Genomic DNA, 21,446 nt, shown 5'->3' on the forward strand with positions numbered 1-21,446 from the left:
TATTCAAATATGAAGAGAGGAAGTCAAATTGTCTTTGTCTGCAAATGACACGATCCTATGTCTAGAAAACCCCATTGTCTCAGCCCAAAACCTTCTTAAGCTGATAAGCAACTTCAGCAAAATCTCAGGATACAAAATCAATGTGCAAAAATCACAAGCATTCCTACGCACCAACAGACAAGCAGAGAGCCAACCAAAAAGTGGGCAAAGAACATGAACAGACACTTCTCAAAAGAAGACATTTATGTAGCCAAAAAACATGAAAAAAAGAAAGCTCAACATCACTGATCATTAGAGAAATGCAAATCAAAACCACAATGAGACAACATTTCATGGCAGTCAGAATGGTGATTATCAAAAGGTCAAAGCTGGGTGCGGTGGCTCACGCCTGTAATCTCAGCACTTTGGGAGGCCGAGGAAGGTGGACCACCTGAGGTTGGGAATTCAAGACTAGCCTGACTAACATGGAGAAACCTCATCTCTACTAAAAATACAATATTAGCCAGGCGTGGTGATGCATGCCTGTAATCCCAGCTACTCGGGAGGCTGAGGCAGGAGAATTCTGTTTTATGGTACACGTATGTTCACTGCAGCACTATTCACAATAGCAGAGACATGGAATCAACCCAAATGCCCATCAATGATAGACTGAATAAAGAAAACGTGGTACATACATACACACCATGGAATACTATGCAGCCATAAAAAGGAAAGAGATCATGTCCTTTGCAGGGACATGGAGGAAGCTGGAAGCCATTATCCCAGCAAACTAACACAGGAAGAGAAAACCGAACACTGCATGTTCTCACTTGTAAGTGGGAGCTAAACAATGAGAACACATGGACACAGTCCAACACACACTGGGGCCTGTTGAGGGGTAGGGTGGGGAGAGGGAAAGCATCAGGAAAAAGAGTTAATGAATGCTGGGCTTAATACCTAGGTGATGCGTTGATGGGTGCAGCAAACCACCATGGCACACGTTTACCTATGTAACAAACCTGCACATCCTGCACATGTACACTGGAACTTAAACATTTTTAAAAAATAATAAAAAATTGGTGCTTCTCAGAAACAACTAGGCCTCAGTCAGAATTATATGTGTTCTATGCACCCTAACTTCCAAGGAAGAGACTGTTCTCGACGAACTTCAATTAGATATATATTGTATTGGCTTATCTAGTAGATCTTAATTTACAGTCATATTCTCAGATTTCCACAAACTGGACTGTTTTGTGAAAGAGCTATCTTGGGTTCAGAGTGTACAGAGTGGTCATGGAATAGCAAACCCAGCTACCTTGAATCATTAACTTCACAGGGTTATGTACTACAGTAAGAGATGGTTATGAAGCCAGATAGCAAATGTATCTCAACCTACCACAAAGGTAGGTAGCATTTTTAACTTGTTAGGTATTTCCTAGAAGCAATATGCTCTATAATTTGGGAAGGCAGATACAAGTAGCTGTTTCTAGTTCCAATGACATTACCATTCTCACAAATGAAACCATTCACAAAAGTGGACAAAGATGTAGAAAAATGATGACTTATTTTCAATAGGAGACAATAGACTATTCCTAATGGGACATATATTTTCTTTCAAGCAAAGGAAACCTCCTGCTTAATACATTTTGTCGTTTTTTGAACAGAAACCTTTTAACCAGAGATACACAGTGCTGTAACATGTTTCAGATGCACTTGCATTTACCATTGAAGAAAAGCCATGAAAAGTAGTAATAGTTATTTATTTAAGTTTTTCCCATGTTAGAGCCTGAGAAATTCGAATTCATGGAGTGTATCAATTATTATAAAGACGTTTAATTTTATATTAAGATTTGAAAGGTTTTTTAATGAACATTAAGCAAGTCCACATATTTTCTAACTTTCCACAGGTTCCAAAAACAGAGGAAGGAACCCAATTTTGAAATGTTGGTTTTAAAAAATTACAATATTTTTACATGAAATTGAGAGTAATTTCTGAATATCTTTACTTCTTTGTACCTTTGAAATAATGTACATTGTGTAAAACACTGGGATGCTTTGGTTAGCACAGACTTACAAAAATTAAGGATGTTCATAGTTACATTTCATACTTAGTAAATTCATATTAACTAAATTTTTAAAAGATCCTCATATGCCCCTAATAGATCAAAAGCTCCTTAAGAGGTAAGACCATGTTGACTTTATGGGTGTATGTTCAGCTCCTAGTACAGTCTCTGAAATATAGAGATGGTTTAATGGTTGTTTAATCCAAGTTTCCATTTATATTTATGGTAAATCACCATCTCCCTACCGCTATCCTCAGCCTCCAAGAAAGCTAGCTCTCTCCGACTAATGGTTCTAGGACAACTGGGGCCGGATAAATCTCTCTAAATCAGTAAACATCCCAGCAACTCAACTGCTTCAAGAGACAACAGACAGAAGATGTCTATACATTAAGTATTTAGTCAATAGCATGATAAAGCACTCTGAAACAGAAAAAGCAGGATTTTTTTAAAAAGTACTTTGAAAGAGAACAGAAGATCAGAGCTGAAATAGGGAGAATTCATTACTGCTTGAATGCATACAATCTATCCGGCCTTTCACAAATGTGATTTAGTTTAACCTAACCAAAATTTGGATAAAATTACAAATTTTATAAATAAAAAAACCCCAAGGCTCAGAGAAGTAGCTTGACCAAAGTTGTGAGTAGAAGATCAAAATTTATAGCCAGATTTGTCTAAATCCAAATCTCATGCCCTTACCAATATATTACCTCAGAACAAAATTTAGTTTTTAAGATCCTTTTGAAATAATAAAAATGGACAAACGACACACATTTCTAAAATAAATAGCAACTTTTCATAGTAAAGCAAATGCACTCACCTGCCCTGCTTTACTAAATCGATGGCCTGCCAATATCATATGAAATGCGTATTTTCTAACCATGGGACTTTTCATGTTTATAAAGCAATGTGCTGCCTGTTCCAAAAGAAGTGCACTTCGAAGATCAGAATCCTAGTGAATGTTTAAAAGAGAAAAAGGTTAGTTTCACCAAGTTAAAAGTAAATAGATAACTAGTGGAAAAAACATTTAATTTCTTAATATATAGCATATCCAATGTTTAACTTAAGAGTATATGGGGGCAAAGATCAAGGGGCAAACCAATCTTGATTTTTCCAATAAACACAAAATTCTTTTAAGCTTTGAAAACATCTTCTACCATGAAATACTTAGCTTTTCATAAAAGCCAAACGTCTGGTTATGATATGTGCCATGTACAAAATCTGTGAATAATTGCAATCCTTTCTCAAATGGCAAAAAAGTATGTAAACTACAAATTTAATACAGGTATACCAATAAAAAATAAACCAGAAAACATTTACACCAATCGAATTTCCTCTGAAAATTGACTTGTTAGCATATTTTCATCCACCCAAGAAAACATGTACATAGATTATGAAATATTCTAATCTACTACTTCATTCTCTGTGAAATTTTACTGTATTTAAAGGAATCCTCAACTTTTGCTATAATTCCAGAGGGCCAAATCGACTGCATTTCATTAAAAAGTTCAGAAGGCTTCAAAGATTTTCTTTTCACCTGTTATTATTACATTAATAAAGAATACAACTCAAGTAAGTTTCCACTTCAACTGAACCTTACAGTACAGCACCTACAAAACCACATGCTACATTACGTCACTGCCCTTAAGATAAATCTTTTGACTGAAAGAGTCATCACTTTACAGATAACTGAGAAAGTACTGAAGGTTGCTGATTAAATATCAACAACATTTTCACCAAAACTTTCTCCAGGTTTTTAGCTGTTCTCAAGCTGAACTTACCATGCCCTTCCATGTGTTCTGCTGCCATTATTTTCCCCAGGGAAAGTTGAAAACAGAAAACATTGACTTTAAATGCGATAATTTCAACAAATTATAGTTACATCAAAAGTGTTCACAGACCATTGATTATCATAAACTATCTCTGCGTCAATCATAGAATTATACTAGAGCTGAAACAGACTCGAGGAAATCATCTAGAAAGCATTCAGTAAATGGCAGCTATTATCTATTTCACCCTCCTCCTGACAAAAACTAAATGATTAGATGATTGCTCTAGTAATTAAGATCCAAAAGCTAGTAAGTAAAAAAGTCAGAAATATGTAATTAATGAGTGGTTCTTAAAAACGGGTTTGTGTCAGAAATACTTAGGGGAGCTTGGGAGCCTATTTTATTTTTTAGAAAAATGTTTTCTTTTTAAAAATTATTAATACAAACTGATTTTTTTAAAAAGAATATGTGTTTGAAGAAAAAAGTGAACATCTTTCTTTCCTAGCCCATGCTTCATGTCATTTGCCAGAGTAATTATTCTTTACAGCTTAGTAGTATTGTCATTTGTCACCCCTCCTGTATATGTATGTGCATGTGTTTACATGCCTAATACATATGGATTTTTAAAAATACACATATATTTTGATACATAAGTGGTATTTATATGGAGTACCTTGCTTTTTTCATGTATGTAATGGACATCTTTCTAAGACATCTACATCTATCTCATTTATTTTAAAGCTACACTGTATTCCATTATATAAATGTACCCTAACTTACCAATTGATTGTTTCATATTTTGTTACTACATAAAATGATTTGATAACTATCTTTATAGAAACATTTGAATAATTGTTCAAATATTTTTAATAGAGAAATTTCTGGAAGTAGAACTGTGGAGTTAATGAAAGCTATGCACATACTACTTCAGATTCTAATCAATATAGCCAAACTGCTACAAAAAAAGTAGCAACAATACACACTCCCATCAACAAAGAATAAGAGTATATGTGTTCCACTCTACTCAGCCAAAAATCTTTAAAATTTTTAGCTAATAAAATAAAAATGACACCCAGGAGCTCACACCTGTAATTCCAGAACTTTGGGAGGTGAAGGTGGGGGATCGTCTGAGCCAAAGCGTTCAAGACCAGCCTGGGCAACAAAACGAGACCCCCGTCTCTACAAAAATTAGCTGGGCATGATGGTGAGTGTGGTCCTAGCTACTTGGGAGGCTGAGGCAGGAGAATCACCTGAACCTGGGAGGCTGCGGCTGCAGTGAGCCATGAATGCACCACTGCACTCCAGCCTTGGTGAACAAATGACGCCCTGTCTCAAAATAAGGGAAAAAAAAAAACACAACAGCTTGTTCCTTAACATACATTTCATAGTAGGGCTGTTAATCTTTTCATATGTTTAGGGGATTTTGTAATTTTCCTGTGAATTGCCTGTTTATGCTCTTTTGTGAATGGTTCGTTGCGATTTTCTGCTTTGTAAGAGCCCTTTGTATACTCTTAATATTGGTCCTTTGTGATATATTTTGCAAATAGTATTTTCCAGTTTTGAGATGAAAGAGTTTATTCTTTTGCAGGGAAGCACACTCTTTGCCTTTATAGTGTCCAGATATTACATCAAACTAAGAAATGATGTTATCATTCCACGACTTTAAAAAGTGCTCTCCTAGTATTTGCTTCTAGGGGGGTGTGTGTGTGTGTGTGTGCGCGTGTGCGCCTGTGTGTGTGTTACTCTGGTTTCATTTTTTATTATAGTTTAATCAAGCCATAATATATTAAAACACAATGAAGAAGCTAAGATTCCAACCCAAACAACTGGTTAGATATCACAATACCATTTTGTGAATAAGTTAGCTTTCTCCACTGATTTTAAATGATACCTTAATCATATGCAGTATTTAAATTCTCATTCCAGCCCATTAATATGTCTATTCTTATCACTGTATAGAGTTTTACTTTCTGTAGCCTTATATTTTAATATCCATATATTTTAAGATCTAAAATAGGTAATTCTCCCTAATGATTGTTTCTATTTCAGAATTTCACTTAGGCCTCAACAGAGTTCAGTTTTTTAAGTGCTGTAATTTCTTAAGTCTATTCTTAGCACAACACGCATATGCATGCATACATACACACACATGAAAAAATAAAATATAATATACACACACACACTTTTTTATTGCCTATGAAGCTTCACTAAACTGCAAAACCTGGATGGGCAGCAATCCTGGACATTCTAATAAGCTAAGAATATCCCCTGAGAATATTTAATGGTTTGCAAATGATTCTAACGCACAATCCAGTTAAAAACCAAAATGAGAAACCCTTAGCATTCCCAAATTTAACACTCAAGAACTGACCAACTGAAGGCAGATGTGGAAGTCCATGGCCTGTATTAATTTGGCTGAAACAAAATTTTGACTCTTGCATGTGGAGAATCAGTTTCTAGACTGACTGAGAATCAGTTTCTAGAGCTGAATACCGTGTTTTCATATCTTAGTCCAGCTTTATTCTTCATTGGACCCTGATTCTTATTGTGACACCCAAAGTGGTAAAAACATTGTTTTGAGAGGAGGAAAATTGCCCTGAAAAGAATGACAACTGGTATCAGTGTTGATGGAAGAGAAATAAAAGGATTTTTACAAAGTGATGGTTTTATCCAGAAAGCAAAGGCTTTAAATGAATTGAAAGATAAAATTTTAATACAGTGGTGTATTTCATACTATCAAATAACAAGTTTTGTTTATGTTCTGTAAGAAACTAAGAAAAAAAAATCTGTTGATAGCACTTCAACAAGAACTCCGGCCTATGAAAATTCTCCACAACCAAGAGATAATTTTAACAAAAGATAAAAAGACAACAATAACTTAAAATATGAGGGTATGTACAGGAAAAAAAAAATCACCTGAGGTAGAGGCCTCAATAAACATTTCAATAAAAACACACTTGATAAAGCCACCAGTTGCAGCTAATTAACTGAATCAAACATCAAACAAAAGATGGCTCTAAGCTTTTAAGATTTCATCTCTGCATAATTGTGAAGTTAACAGGAAAGGTGCTATCAGCTGATAAATTTCCCATAAGACCAGTTACTCCCAAGCTGAAGAAACTTACAAAAAACTGTATTAGCATCCCTAGAAACTGATTTTTCATATTTAAAATAGTAACAGAAAAAATGGGTTATAAGACCAGAATAAGTGTTCAACACAGAAACAGACACAAGCAGGTATGTCTTAAGCACCAAATTCATATATATCCTATGTGGTGATAAATGTTGCATGTTTTATCATTAAACTGGGTTTGCTCTGCCATTCTGAGAATCCCAGGGCATAAAACAAAAAATATGATCCACTTGACCAAAAATTTGCAGTACACAAAGTCAAAGCAAAGCTCCTCCTTTTGCCTAGGCCTCATTAACTATCTTTTGCTATGACGGTATTAGCAAAAATCTAGGGAACACAGTTCAGGAATGTCAAGAGTATGTAACTCAAATCTCCAGCTTCAAAACCAGTGTACATCTCTTGGTATTATACAGCCTTTCTAGTTAACAAAGTACATACAATAAATTCAAATTGTTGGTAAAGATTTAACATAATTTATAAACATTATGCCTAATAATCATTAGTTTCCAAGTTATCTCAAAGAAATTTATGAACGGTATAGCAGAAAAGGCCATTAAGAATCACAATTTCTGGGTATGCGCAGCACCACCTGCCCCCTCTCCCCACCACATGGCAGCAAATAACAATGATACATTTTCTAGACTTTCATGATAAAACAAGTCATCCAGATTTGAGAAAGAAAAGTGAAAACAAAGAGTTGGAAAGAAGAGAAAAATGACAAAAAATAACACAGTTATAATGCAGACAGGAGAACTTGCTCTGAAGAAATTTTATTCACATATGTGGCTAGGATGGCATATTGAAATCATTTAAGCAAGGAAGAAAAAAAGGAATTTTATTGAAGCTCCTGAACCATAAATTCTTTTTACATTCACTGATAATCCTTAGGTTGAAAAACACAGCAACACATTCAAATCCAAGTTAAGATTATTTATTATAATAGAGAACATCAAAATACTCAAAAGCCTATATTCAGCTCTACAAATAGTTTGTCTGTTATCTGTTCATATTTATTAGTCAATGTCCATGCAATAACAATTATTAAACATTTTAAATATCACTTCTGAACCTGACTAGTTAGACCTTACAGAAACTTTTGTAGAAGAATTAATGGTTCAGTTACAACAAACACTTGTAGAGCATCTAATCCATGTGCCAAGGCCAGTGTTAGGCAACAGGAATAAAAACAGAAGGCAACACGGTTTCCTGCCCTCAAGAAGCTAACAGCTTAAGAAGCTTAAACATAATTTCCAATATACTATAATATGACAAGTCAGGTTTTACAGCATTGTATGAGAGAGCAGAACAGAGACACTTAGGACAAACAGGTGTATTAGGAAAGACTATCTGAAGTACACAACTGATATCATGACTAGTAAATTAGGCGAAGCAAGAGGAAAAAGGCCGCAGTCCCAAAGAAAAAATATTAAGAATGAGAACTAGAACAGTAGGAGAAGTTTAAGAAAAACCAACAACAAAAGAAAGAGAGAGAAGTAAACTATTTGGAGATACAAAAAGAAAATATATTTTTAAAGATTAAAATTTTTTAAATTAAATAAATAATGTTTAAGAGCTTGAAAACAAAAATTACTCCCACTCCCACCCCCAGCTCCATTCTGCACTGGATTACAGACAGGATACTAGAATACAGGAATATCTCAAGCCATTTCTGCCTTGAGCAAATAGAGGGCTAGTTAGTGATAACATAATTTAAGATCATGATATATCAGGTAAAAAATTTTATGGGTTTATTTATATGTTAATTTAAGACGCCTTGGAAACACGCAAGTAGATAAATCTTTGTTGTTGTTGTTGAGACAGAGTCTCGCTCTGTCGCCCAGGCTGGAGTGCAGTGGCGTAATCTCAGCTCACTGCAACCTCCACCTGGTGTTCAAGCAATTCTCCTGCCTCAGCCTCCTGAGTAGCTGAGATTACAGGTGTGCACCACCATGCCTGGCTAATTTTTGTATTTTTAGTAGAGACGGGATTACACTATGTTGGCCAGGCTGGTCTCAAACTCCTGACCTCAGGTGATCTGCCCGCCTCGGCCTCCCAGAATGCTAGGATTACAGGCATGAGCCATCATGCCTGGCCGCAAGTAGATAAATCTTAAAGACAGTTGGCCATACAAATCTAAAGCTCAAGGAAAGGTCAGGGTTGAAGACAGATTTGAAAGTGAAAAAGCATGGCTGTGAACAAGATCATCCCCAAAATGTAAAGAGTTAAAAAGTGCACTGGTGCAAGGATTAAAATCCTAGGATAATTTAACATTTAAGGAGCAAACAAAGGAGGTGTTTGATTTTGTTCCTTCGTTCTTCAGTATTCATCTAAAAAATGTGTTATTAACAGTAATTATAAAGGAATTACTACCGTTCTGCAATGTAACTCAATAATGTTTGTTGTAAAATCTTCAACAACTATAAATGAATTACTTTTTTCTCTTTTAAAATATTCACAATATAGGTTTTTTAAATGTTTAAGATGATTTTCTTAAAAAGTTCATGCTAGTTGAAAGTAAAACTAAAAATTCCTCAGTGATTAATCTTTTAAAATCAGCTTTATCTCCCTAGCAAGCAGACTCAGATAACAAAATATGAATAAAAAATAAACTATCATTTTATATTAGGAAAAATGCACATGCATATTGTTTTCAATATTCTTATTCAAAGGACAAAACGTACTAAGTCACAGAGTATGCTCAATACATGTCTGTAGTTAATAATGAAATGTAGGCTTAAAATATGTAAATAAATTTAATTTATAAAACATTACATTTAAAATTAACTCAACAAAAAACTAAAATAGCCATGTTGCAAATTCCCAAACACAGATTTCCCTAGCTAATTTTATGTTTTGTAAAGCCTTTCAAGAAAAAAGATACGTCTTTTTAAAAAAAAGAACAATGCTAATTAAAGCAAATACTACACAGTTTCAGTACCTCACTGGTCAACCGTATTAGGAGAGCTGCAGCCTCTGAATATTTGCTTTGGCTTTTTAAAAGTTCAGCACTAAGCAACACACATCTTTCAGCCAACACCATATTCCTATAGAAAAAAGGACAAGAAGATAAAATCAGCACAATAATACCTTAGCACATCAAAGTAAATGTGTTCAGCAAAAGATTCCAATTACAGTTTTAGAGGATAGTTGCAGGGAGATGGTTCCAGGACCCTCCAGGATACTAAAATCCAAGGTTTATGAAGTTCCTTATATAAAATTGCATAGCATTTGCATATTAAGCCATACACATCCTCTCATATAATTCAAATAATCTCTACATTACTTATAATACCTACTACAATGTAAATACTATGTAAATCATTGTTAGTTTATTTTTTATTTGTATTTTTAATTTTTGTATTATTATTTATTGTTGGTTTTTTCCCAAATATTTTTAATCTGCAATTAGTTGAATCTGCAGATGCAGAACCTGCAGATACATAGGGCTGACTGTAAAAAGAAGAAAAGAAATCTATGTCCTTGTTTTGCACCTACCAAAAAGGTTTTTTAAAAAAATCTTCAAAGACTTCTTATAACTCATCAAAACTTTTCATTATCATGTAATTTGGCAGTAAGAATACAATGCAAAGTCATATCTCCTGCATGCAAAAAAGCTAGACCTGGTTCCAGAACCTATTTAACAAAGTCTGCTTTGAACAGAAAAATATAAACATGTCACACATTATTTCTTTCTCCTTCCTTATGCAAATTCTGGTTGTGTTTCATTTTGCTGGCTACTTTGAGAAATATTTAGGTATTTTCCCCCTGGTAGTACCATTAAGATATTTCTGCTGGAGATGGCATACAGCCAGTGTTGTCTAATTGATTCCTGATCCAATTTTAGTTTTTTTTGTAAAAACACAATCAGTTGATTTTGTGGACTACTATATCAGTAATCTAGAATTAGATTATCCATTTTAGAAAAGAATAAAAACAAATGAAAACATTCTTACTATGAAATTACAAGATGGAATCCTATTGCTGGCAAACAGCAGCACAAGTTTTTCTTTTTACTTTCTAATCCTTATAGAATCAAAAATATCACTTGGCTTTAAAATTATTAATATAGCTAAAGCTTGCTAACTTGAACTTACTTTGGAAACCCATTCTAAACAATGAATAGTATTTATTTTAGAAACACAATTTACTCCTTTCAAAAATTCAAAAATTACTACACTGACTTGTCATAAACTTTCTACAAATCATACCTTTTCTTGGAGGTTAGATATTTATGAATACCTAAGACTGTTTTGATGAACACAGAAGACTAACTCCTAAATACTAGCAACTACTTATATAACAGGTTCAGTTCTTAAAGATTTGTCTTTGGTAAATTTTATAAACTTCCTTAAATCTTAACACTTATTTTACTTATTTATGTTTGATTCCTAAACCATTTATCCCATATGGTCAATTACTTCAGTTTCCTCATCTGTAAAATGAGGATAACAATAGCATGCATGATTTCAGAGGTTTGTTGTTAAGACTAAATGAGCATATAGATTTCTTCCGCATGGTGGCGAATGCTGAACACTCAAAAAATGTTTATTATTATCTTATTAATGATGTTGTTCTGTTCTAACCATGTTACCATTATGATGACTACTTTTACTTCAACATTATAGGGGTCTTACAGGGGTCAAAATTGCCTCTATATCTGTGTTCCAGTGCATCTATTCTGAAACAACAGATAAGTCGGATTAATCTTTCCGAAAAATAACTTTTATTATGTCAACTCTCTACTCAAATATTCGGTAATTTTCCATTTACTACTACGTAAGTCTTCACTGCAGCTTAATAAAAATAATACATGGGCCTGGCACGGTGACTCGCACCTGTAATCCCAGCACTTTGGGAGGCCAAGGCAGGCAGATCATGAGGTCAGGAGTTCGAGACCAGCCTGGCCAAAATAGTGAAACACCTTCTCTATTAAAAATACAAAAAATTAGCTGGGCATGGTGGCGGATGCCTGTAATCCCAGCTACCTGGAAGGCCGAGACGGGAGAATCGCTTGAACCCAGCAGGTGGAGGCAGCAATGAGCTGAGATCACACCATTGCACTCCAGCCGGGCAACAGTGCAAGACTCTGCCTCAAAAAAAACAAAACAAAACAAACAAACAAAAAAAACCATGAGCTGGGCATGGTGGCTCATGCCTGTAATACCAGCACTTTGGGAGGCCGAGGTGGGTGAATCTCTTGAGGTCAAGCGTTCGAGACCAGCCTGGCAAACATGGTGAAACCCTGTCTCTACTAAAAATACAATAGCCAGGCATGGTGGCGCGCACCTGTAATCCCAGCTACTCCAAAGGCTGACACAGGAGAATCACTCAAACCCAGGAGGCAGAGGTTACAGTGAGCCAAGATTGTGCCACTGCACTCCAGCCTGGGCGACAGAGCAAGACTCCGTCTCAAAAAAAACAAAACCAAAAACAAAAATAATACATGAGAGTAAAGGTTACTCACACAGATTTATCTCAAACTTCCTTTCCAAATTTATCATCCAGTACTTTCCCTATACAGAAACCTTCCAACCTAGCCCGGGCTTTCTTCTCTTTAGCCAATAATGCACATCTAAAACATTATGCCTGCCAATCACAATTCCTGATACGTCTTCATGGTTATCAAGTCCTAACAACCTCTCTTTCAAGGTCTATCCATCAAGTATCCCATGAAATCTCCCCTGACCACTGGGGACCAGCTCATAGTCTCCTTATAGGTGGTGAGTTTTCACTTTTATAGGGTTTCAACAGAAAGCACTATGAATACAATATTGTTTAACTATTTGTGTTTTGCCTATTTAACAAAGAAAATGCAAAATGACTAACTGCTAACTTGACAGCAGTTTAAAGTTAGAAATGTCCCCACAATACAAATTATCTTCAATGTAACGTATAATCTCAACATTACATAACACATTCCTAACCACCAATCCAAACAAAATAGAAAAGAAAAAGGTATAATAAAACATTAACTTTTTAAAAATTACCTCAACTTGTCTCTGACTATATTAACTTGATTTGGGAGTTTAGGAATGGAAAAAAAAAAAAAGAACAAACTGACCTCTAACTGGATACAATATAAATCTTATATAGTCACCTACTTGCAGATATCTCTGTATGTCTGAATTGCTGTATCCATGTAATGAGCAGGATATGGCCTAGGTGCTCCTGGTTGAAGAAAAGCGGACACTGCTGCCATTTCCTAAAATAAAAGACATAGTTTACATATTTCAAAAGAAGAAACAGTCTTACAGTTTAGACGGGAAACTAAAAGTTGGAATGAAATTTTTAACTGGATACACATGTATAAACTTCATAGCCTAATGCAGACTTGAAAAACACATTTATAGCCGGTCACTCATCAGAGAAGATGGGTGATCTGACTCTGGAAGGACTGAAGTCAGAGAGGTCAAAAGAGCACCTAGAATTCAAGTAAGTAATGAGTAAGAGTCCTATAGAAACCTCCAAGTAGCACTGTTTTACTTGGCTCTTGTGAGCAAAGATTGCAGTACCTTCAATTAAGGCCTTTAAAACATATCCTTAAAGACTAGGGGATCCTTGGCCACCTGGTCTCAGAGAAATCATGAGAGTAACAGCCATTTCTTTATTGTATTTATATTACTCTCTTCCTACTTTCCAATTCCTGAACACCCTCTAATGACCACTGTTTTGGGATATGTTTTTCCTGAAAGAACATGGGGAATACAGAGATCAAAAGGGAGATGCTTCCATTACAGGTAAAGTTAGATCGGATAAGATTTAGCAGTTAAACTCCAGGAATACGAAGAATGAATTCTGGTGTCCAGACAATTACGAAAGGCTCAGGCAAATATAAAGGGCACCATTGGCTACATGGGGAGCAAAGACTGCCTCCTAAGATTTGTTTAGACCCCAGGGAGGTCTTCACTTTTGCCTAAACTCAGATTTGCCATGGAAATTCCAAAGAGAGCAGACATTTGGATTTGTCCTCCTTTGGGCGTCTACCTGAATGTTGTGTGGCAGTGTGAGTGGGTGCACGTACATACAATGTGCTTATGAGTGAATGTTTGGTCAGGCCTAGTGGTTAGGTGTGTTGTCCATCGCTTTTATTTTGTCCAGATTTTTTAATCTTCTGTTTTCTAGAGCTACTCATGTTTCCCCTTCCTCTTTGTCACTGTAGTATTTGACAGTTATCTTTTCCCATCAAAAATATGCTGAACTGGCCAGGTGTGGTGACGCACGCCTGTAATCCCAGCACTTTGGGAGACTGAGGCGGATGGACCACTTGACATCAGGAGTTCAAGAACAGCCTTGCGAACATGGTGAAACACTGTCGCTAATAAAAATACAAAAATTCCTGAACACCCTCAACAGCCGGAAGTGGTGACAGGCGCCTGTAATCCCAGCTACTCAGGAGGCTGAGGCAGGAGAATCACTTGAACCCGGGAAGCGGGGGTTGCATTGAGCCGAGATAGTGCCACTGCACTCTGGCCTGGGTGACAGAGTGAGATTTGGTCTCAAAAAACAAACAAACAACAACAACAACAAAAAAAATATGCTGACCCTACACTGGTCCGAGCAACCTCTTGGTCACAGCAAGAGGTTATTTCTGTTAAGCAGCATCTTACCCCACCGTGTTCTCCCAGATATTCTGCCTAACAGCTTTAAGTGGGAGGTTGAATAGTCAGTTTATCTAAGCCGTCTATTTTTCCAAACTAGCTTGAAAGGTATTTCCATTTATGTTTACTCCATGGGCCTCTGATATGCTGAGATGTAACACAGTTTTGGTTGTGGTATCATCTGTTATAGAAACAAAGGGAAAAAAGGTTGGCTAGGCCCAACATAACCAGCATGTTAGGTTGCCACTGGAGATGGGGGAGTCAGTCTCCACTTTGCACAGTTGGGGCTTTTCTCCTCTAACCCATTTGCTGGGTTTTCTGTTTGAAAATAGCCCCTACTGGCCGGGCGCGGTGGCTCATGCCTGTAATCCCAGCACTTTGGGAGGCCGAGGTGGGCGGATCACGATGTCAGGATATCGAGACCATCCTGGCTAACACAGTGAAACCCCATCTCTACTAAAAATACAAAAAATTAGCCGGGCAAGGTGGCGGGCGCCTGTAGTCCCAGCTACTCGGGAGGCTGAGGCAGAAGAATGGCGTGAACCCTGGGGGGCGGAGCCTGCAGTGAGCAGAGATCGTGCCACTGCACTCCAGCCTGGGCGACAGCAAGACTCGTCTCAAAAAACAAAAAAAAGAAAAAAAAGAAAATAGCCCCTACTCCTCTCCAGTGTCCTGCAGAGAGGCAGAGAGAGGGAGAGAGAGGGAGAGAGAGAGAGGGAGAGAGAGAGAGGGAGAGAGGGAGAGAGAGAGAGGGAGAGAGAGAGGGAGGGAGGGAGAGAGAGAGAGAGGGAGGGAGGGAGGGAGGGAGGGAGGGAGGGAGGGAGAGAGAGAGAGAGAGAGAGAGAGACAGAGAGAGAGACAGAGACAGAGAGAGAGAGAGAGAGAGAGAGAGAGAGAAAGAGACAGAGAGAGAGAGTTTTCCCTGTGACACTGGAAGTGGCAACAATTTTCCACCCAGAGAGAGGGTTTGGCCCACAATGCTCCAGGAATGAATTTCCAAGTATTTGCTAGTGGAAAAGGAGCAGAGGCTACGACAAGAATGATTTAGTGTTGTACTTTCAGAAGAATTATCTACTACAGAAATATAAGTAATACATTTATATAAGCTTTCAATCTTAAAATTTTCTAGTCAATATCTGAAGTCTTCCATTCAATATTTACATGAGATTTTCAAAAAAACCTAGTAAACACTTTGGGTTATGGTGTATATATACTACCAGATTAGCCTAGCTTAAGATTTCTACTATCACCCTCCTCCCTGTTCTTCCCTAACCTTCAATAAGTAGAGAACAGAACAATGATGGATCACAAAGAAAAAAAATAAAGTACATCTCTTTCCAATTTATTGGCAACAATATAAAATCAGAGCTCACAACGGCTTGCCTTATCAATATATTCTGCCAATTACAAACTCTAGTTTATATCCACTATCTTATAGACGGTGCAAAGACCATTTTTCTTAAACCTATTATTACTGTCAATTTCCTAGATCATATTTCATTTTAAAACCTCATTCTGGATGGGCATGGTGGCTCACACCTGTAATCCCAGCACTTTGGGAGGCTGAGGCAGGAGGATTACTTGAGCCCAGGAATTCAAGACCAGCCTGGGCAACATACTGAGATCTGTATTTAAAAAAAAAAAGCCTCATTCTACTGGCAATGCCTAGGACTTTAGTTAATAATTCAAATAATATACGGTGGTTAAAGGATTTAGAAATGAAGATTAAGCACGGTGCCACATGCCTGTAACCCCAGCACTTTGGGAGGCCAAGGCAGGGAGAATGCTTGAGCTCACGAGTTCAAGACAATCCTGGACAACATGGCGAAATGCCATCTCTACAAAAAATATAAAAATTAGCCACACGTGGTGGTGCACGCCTGTAGTCCCAGCTACTGTGGGGGGCTGAGGTAGGAGGATCAGTTGAGCCCAGGAGGTGGAGGCTGCATAAACTGTGATCGCACCACTGCACTCCAGCCTGGGCAACAGAGCAAGACCTTGCCTCCAAAAAAAAAAAAAAAGAACCTAAGTTTTAATGAAAATGGCTCACGCCTGTAATCCCAACACTTTGAGAGACCGAGGTGGGTGGATCACCTGAAGTCTGGAGTTTGAGACCAGCCTGACCAACATGGAGAAACCCTGTCTCTACTAAAAATACAAAATTAGCCAGGTGAGGTGGCACATGCCTGTAATGTCAGCTACTCGGGAGGCTGAGACGGGGGAATAGCAGGACGGGAAAGCCATAATTCACTTTTAAGACAAACAAATATACTTCTCTGCAACATTTTTTAAAATAGAAGAAAAAACAAATAATGATTTGAGAACTGAAATATGATTAAAGCCTTTAACCTGATAGTTCCATGAATGACAATATGAACCATATCTATTTTAGAATGCCCCTGTATCCTCAGCACTCAGCAGTATCTGCTCTAAAATTCATTGAAGGAGCTAAATAAAAATACATAATATCCATGTGACAAAATATGGTACAGCTCTAAAACATGTTTTCTTGGCCAGGCCCAGTGGATCACGCCTGTAATTCTATCACTTTGGGAGGCTGAGGCAGGCGGATCCCTTGAGGTCAGGAGCTTGAGATCAGCCTGGCCAACTTGGTGAAACCCCATCTCTACTAAAAATTCAAAAATCAGCTGGCCGTGGTGGCACATGCTTGTAATCCCAGCTACTTTGAAGGCTGAGGCAGGAGGATCACTTGAACCCAGGAAGTGGAGGATGCAGTGAGCTGAGATCAAGCCACTGCACTCCAGCCTGGGCAACAGAGTGAGACTCCATCTCAAAAAAAAAAAGTCTTCAAGCATTCCTATTACTGGTTTTGCTGTGATATTTATTTATTTTGCCTTTGTAGTTACTATGACTAAATATCTTCTACAGTTTTCATCTAAAAAGGCATACGATCTAGTCTATTCTACTACAACACATTTTTATCTTATTAGTTAACGTGAATGGTAAGGGAAGTGATATCAGTTCAAATTAAATTTTTATTTATTCATACATAATTTTTCTTAGGCAAGGGAATCAAAAATAGCAGTATTATAAACTTATATCCTTCAGTAGGAAAGGAAAAAGCCCTGAGCTCAGCTGCTGCACAGAAAGGCGCTCTTTCAGCTGCTAAAAACTGAATGCCTACACTTTGGTGCATATGGACTCTGTCTCCAGAGGAGTACACCACCAGCCTTGCACAGCTCTGGGCTCAGGGCAGGCTGTACTTTCTTCTATGATCAGCTTCATGGCAGCTCCACTGGTTAAGAACTCTTCTTGCTCACCCCCATCTCTATAAAAAAATTATTTTTTATATTCCCTGAGGTATCCTCAGCCATGCTAAGCTGCCTATCTAGATTATTTAGGTAATCTTCCAAAGTACCGTTTAATGTTTTTGTTTGTGCTCTGGTTACAAAGATGAACAGGTTTCAAGAAGACTATCCCAGTCCAACTTTTCTCAGAAGCCCATTATTTTTAGGGTAGCTTTTAAAGGCTACGGTGATTTTCAGGTGCACAAATATCATCTAAGAGTAAATATGCCTTTATTTTCCAGTGCTATATTATTTTCTCTCAAATAGCTACTAATACTTCCAGTTGAATGGCTTAAATGTAGTTTTTATCAAACATTCTACTTGCAGCTACATTAAATAAAATTTTATCATTACAAATGCATACCTAGGTTATAAGGTATTAATAATAACATGAAGTATTTGTGATTCCATATGAGCTTAAATTGGATGACTATAATGAGCCATCAGAGAATATTTAGCCAAGGAAAATTCACTTATGTTTTCAAACACTTCTCATGAACATAGCATATCTTCCATTTCTATGAAAAGTTTTTAAAAACTTGGTTGGCCGGGCACAGTAGATTGCCTGAGGTCAGGAATTCGAGACCAGCCTGGGCAACACAGCAAAACCCTGTCTATACTAAAAATACGGGGAAAAAAAAAAAAATTAGATGGGTATGGTGGGGCGTGCCTGTAATCCCAGCTACTCAGGAGACTTAAGCACAAGAATCGCTTGAACTCGGGAGGTGGAGGTTGCTGTGAGCTGAAACTCTGTCTCCAGAAAAAAAAAAAAAAAAAAAAAAAAAAAAAAGGTGGCTGACTTTTTTCATTAAAAAATTAGAGAACCAGAAAGCAATAGTAATACAATTTTGCTATTCTGGCTTCCATTTTTAAGTTACTAATTTTATATATGCACAGTATTAAAATAAATGCAAAAAAATGCCAGTTATTAAACAAGTATCTGTCAGCCTGTGAATATTTTCCAGTTTAAAAAAGTATCTACACAATTACCAATGAATTATTCTTATACATTTTTTTCTTCACTTTTGTTTATAAGCTTACATGTCTTTTAAAAGATTAAATAAAAAGTAACTGCTAATTTTACTCTTTTCTGAACACATAAAGCAGATAATCTTACACATATATTTGTGGTAACTTTTCAAAAACATTAAAAGGTTTTAGGCAACAAGTATAGAGAATTCTTTGGAAATACCTTGCTTCGTAATCAATTACAAAACTAACACAACCGATACTTACTGACAGCTTATTATATATAAGGCATTATGCTAAGTGCATGCCTTATACCTTATCTGATCCTATACCATTAGGATTTGCATATTTTACAGGTCAGAAAACTGTGGCTTAGAGATATTCAATAACTTGCCTAAGATGAGAGAGTGTCTCACACCAAAGTACATGTTCTTGATGTATGAAGTCATACATCAAGCAACTTAAAAATGTTTGTCAAGGTTTAAAAAAACTTCTTAAAAAATTTTTGTATTTTAAATATATTAGAAAATGAAATTCAATTCTGAAAGCTGATGCAAAAGTTAGAAAGTACTAATCAAGAAAGAAACCCTAATACATGACCATTTTTTAATTACCTAGTTTTTTGGGTTTGTTTTTAAGAAATAAGATTTTTCAATTTATTTTTAAAGACGCAATCTTACTATGTTGCTCAGGCTGCTCTCAAACTCTTGGGCTCAAGCAATTCTACTGCCTCAGCCTCCCAAGCAGCTGGGACTACAGGCATGTGCCACCATACCCAGCTAATCAACTAGTCTGAGGGAAATCCATCAACGCAGCATTAAGGAATTAACAATCTATAAAGCACTATATGCTCTTTGAGTACAACTTTATCCCTAAGGATTCTGTTTGCCACCCAGAGAAATTTCTAAATAATTTATGGTAGCAGAATTAAGGAATTATAATACCATAGAATACCAACCAAGGCACCAGCTGCATAAAGCATTGCTTGATCATTAAGAAAATCTTTCTTTGCAGTATGATAGCAACTGTAAGCCAAATCATAATGCTGCACCAAAAAACATAAGTCAGCCATTTTCCTGATTTGAAGTTCTGGTGCTTCCGGTGGATACCTGTAAATACAAAAGAAAATAATTTATAATTTATTACCCCCAAACCATTAAAATTATAAAATATATTAACAAGCTGCCATGTTCTTCTAGAATATGAAGAAAACTAATGCTGTTTTAAAGAAATTCTACCTCCAACAAGAGTGTCAGTTCTCAAAAATACCTGGAAACAGAAAGTTCCTTGTTTTATTATTTACAGCCCTGAGAATGTCTCAATGGCAGGCAAACATTTTCTCCATGGTCAAATAATGAAGGAAATGGTTAATTCCAAGTGACTCACGTTTATATACAACCAGGAGAAAGATTAAAATCCAAAATGGATTAATTATATTTTTCTCTTAAAATGGTTTTCTGTATAAAGCAAAATTTACTAAATGTGTCCCTTGTCTTAGAATCATCAGGCCATTACATTTTAGATATAGAATGGTTACTAATGAATACCTACTCTAACTTCATTGTTTTACAAATAAGGAAACAGACCAAATGTGACTTTTCCATTTGTTTTTAGATGTCCAATTACTTAGTTTTTAAAAAATTAATATGATTTACTTAAGTCACTCTTCTTATCTACCTGAATTTTCACCAATAAGAAACTAAGAAATTAAAGAGATAGTTATCTTCTGCAGGATATCATACAATCAAATACTAGTCAGAGTTAAACAGAGGAAAAACAAAAATGATAACACTTTACTCACAGCAAGCCAGATGTATTTTTCAGCTCATTAATGCTCTTTTCTGGAACTTTACTGCCACTAAACCATTTTTTAGTTGCAGAAAATAGAGATCGACTCAAACCTTTTCTTGATATTAGCTTTAAAAAAGAGATTAAATATGTTGACAAATATAGAGAATTTAGTATTTTTCTTTTACATAAAAAATTTTTAACTAAAAAGCTTTAATAGCAAATGTTCATTTTAATAAAACTGATTTAAAGAAAACTGTCCAATATGCTGGCAAAATCCTAGTGAAAATGAATAAGCCTCTTCTAGAGTTGAACAGAATTTCATCACCGATAGTAATTTTGGGAAGTCTTAATATTGGCCTATCTTAAAACGAAAATAAAACTTCAAATACGTTTAATAATTCTTAAATTTACTATTTACTTAAATTTTTAAAATACTAATCCAAAAAATCAAAGCTTACCTGATCGTTTAATTGCCTAATTGTTTTCTCTATATGTGGCAAAAGGCCCCGAAATGTGAACTCTTGTATAAACTGTCGAATTCTATCATGATCAGTAAGTGTTAAACATGCACCATGAATTATTCCAGTATTTCCTTTCTTTGTTTCATGTAACGATGAAGCAGATCTTATATGACCTGGGCCATCAATACTGTTAGAAGGGTCACTGGATTGCTCCAACTGAAGTGGGTGAGCTCTAAAGTTATTTGGTAAGCCATCTACTGAAAAAGAGATTATTTCTTTTACTCTCAGAATGCAACAGAAAAGAGTGATAATACTACCATACTGCTAAAGAAAAAAAAAAGCAGAATGTTAAAATCCTTTATCTTTTGGTATAGGTAA

At 36.2% G+C, this 21,446-nt stretch overlaps 1 protein-coding gene across 2 annotated transcripts in view; it reads right to left on the reverse strand.

Moving 5' to 3' along the window:
• The window catches only part of TRAPPC8 (trafficking protein particle complex subunit 8), a 113,619-nt gene that overhangs the window by 57,832 nt on the left and 34,341 nt on the right, over window positions 1-21,446 (reverse strand). The window contains exons 7-12 of one of the 2 annotated variants that reach the window (XM_054460307.2): window positions 21,066-21,322; window positions 20,618-20,733; window positions 19,775-19,925; window positions 13,043-13,143; window positions 9,880-9,985; window positions 2,860-2,991 (exon numbers count right to left, since the gene is read on the reverse strand). In XM_054460307.2, coding sequence (XP_054316282.2) covers window positions 2,860-2,991; window positions 9,880-9,985; window positions 13,043-13,143; window positions 19,775-19,925; window positions 20,618-20,733; window positions 21,066-21,322 — 863 coding nt within the window. Of the gene's footprint in view, window positions 1-2,859; window positions 2,992-9,879; window positions 9,986-13,042; window positions 13,144-19,774; window positions 19,926-20,617; window positions 20,734-21,065; window positions 21,326-21,446 lie in introns of both variants that reach the window. The other variant, XM_054460306.2, reaches the window with a different exon arrangement.

Source organism: Pongo pygmaeus, chromosome 17, assembly GCF_028885625.2.
Source record: "Pongo pygmaeus isolate AG05252 chromosome 17, NHGRI_mPonPyg2-v2.0_pri, whole genome shotgun sequence".
NCBI lineage: Eukaryota > Metazoa > Chordata > Mammalia > Primates > Hominidae > Pongo > Pongo pygmaeus.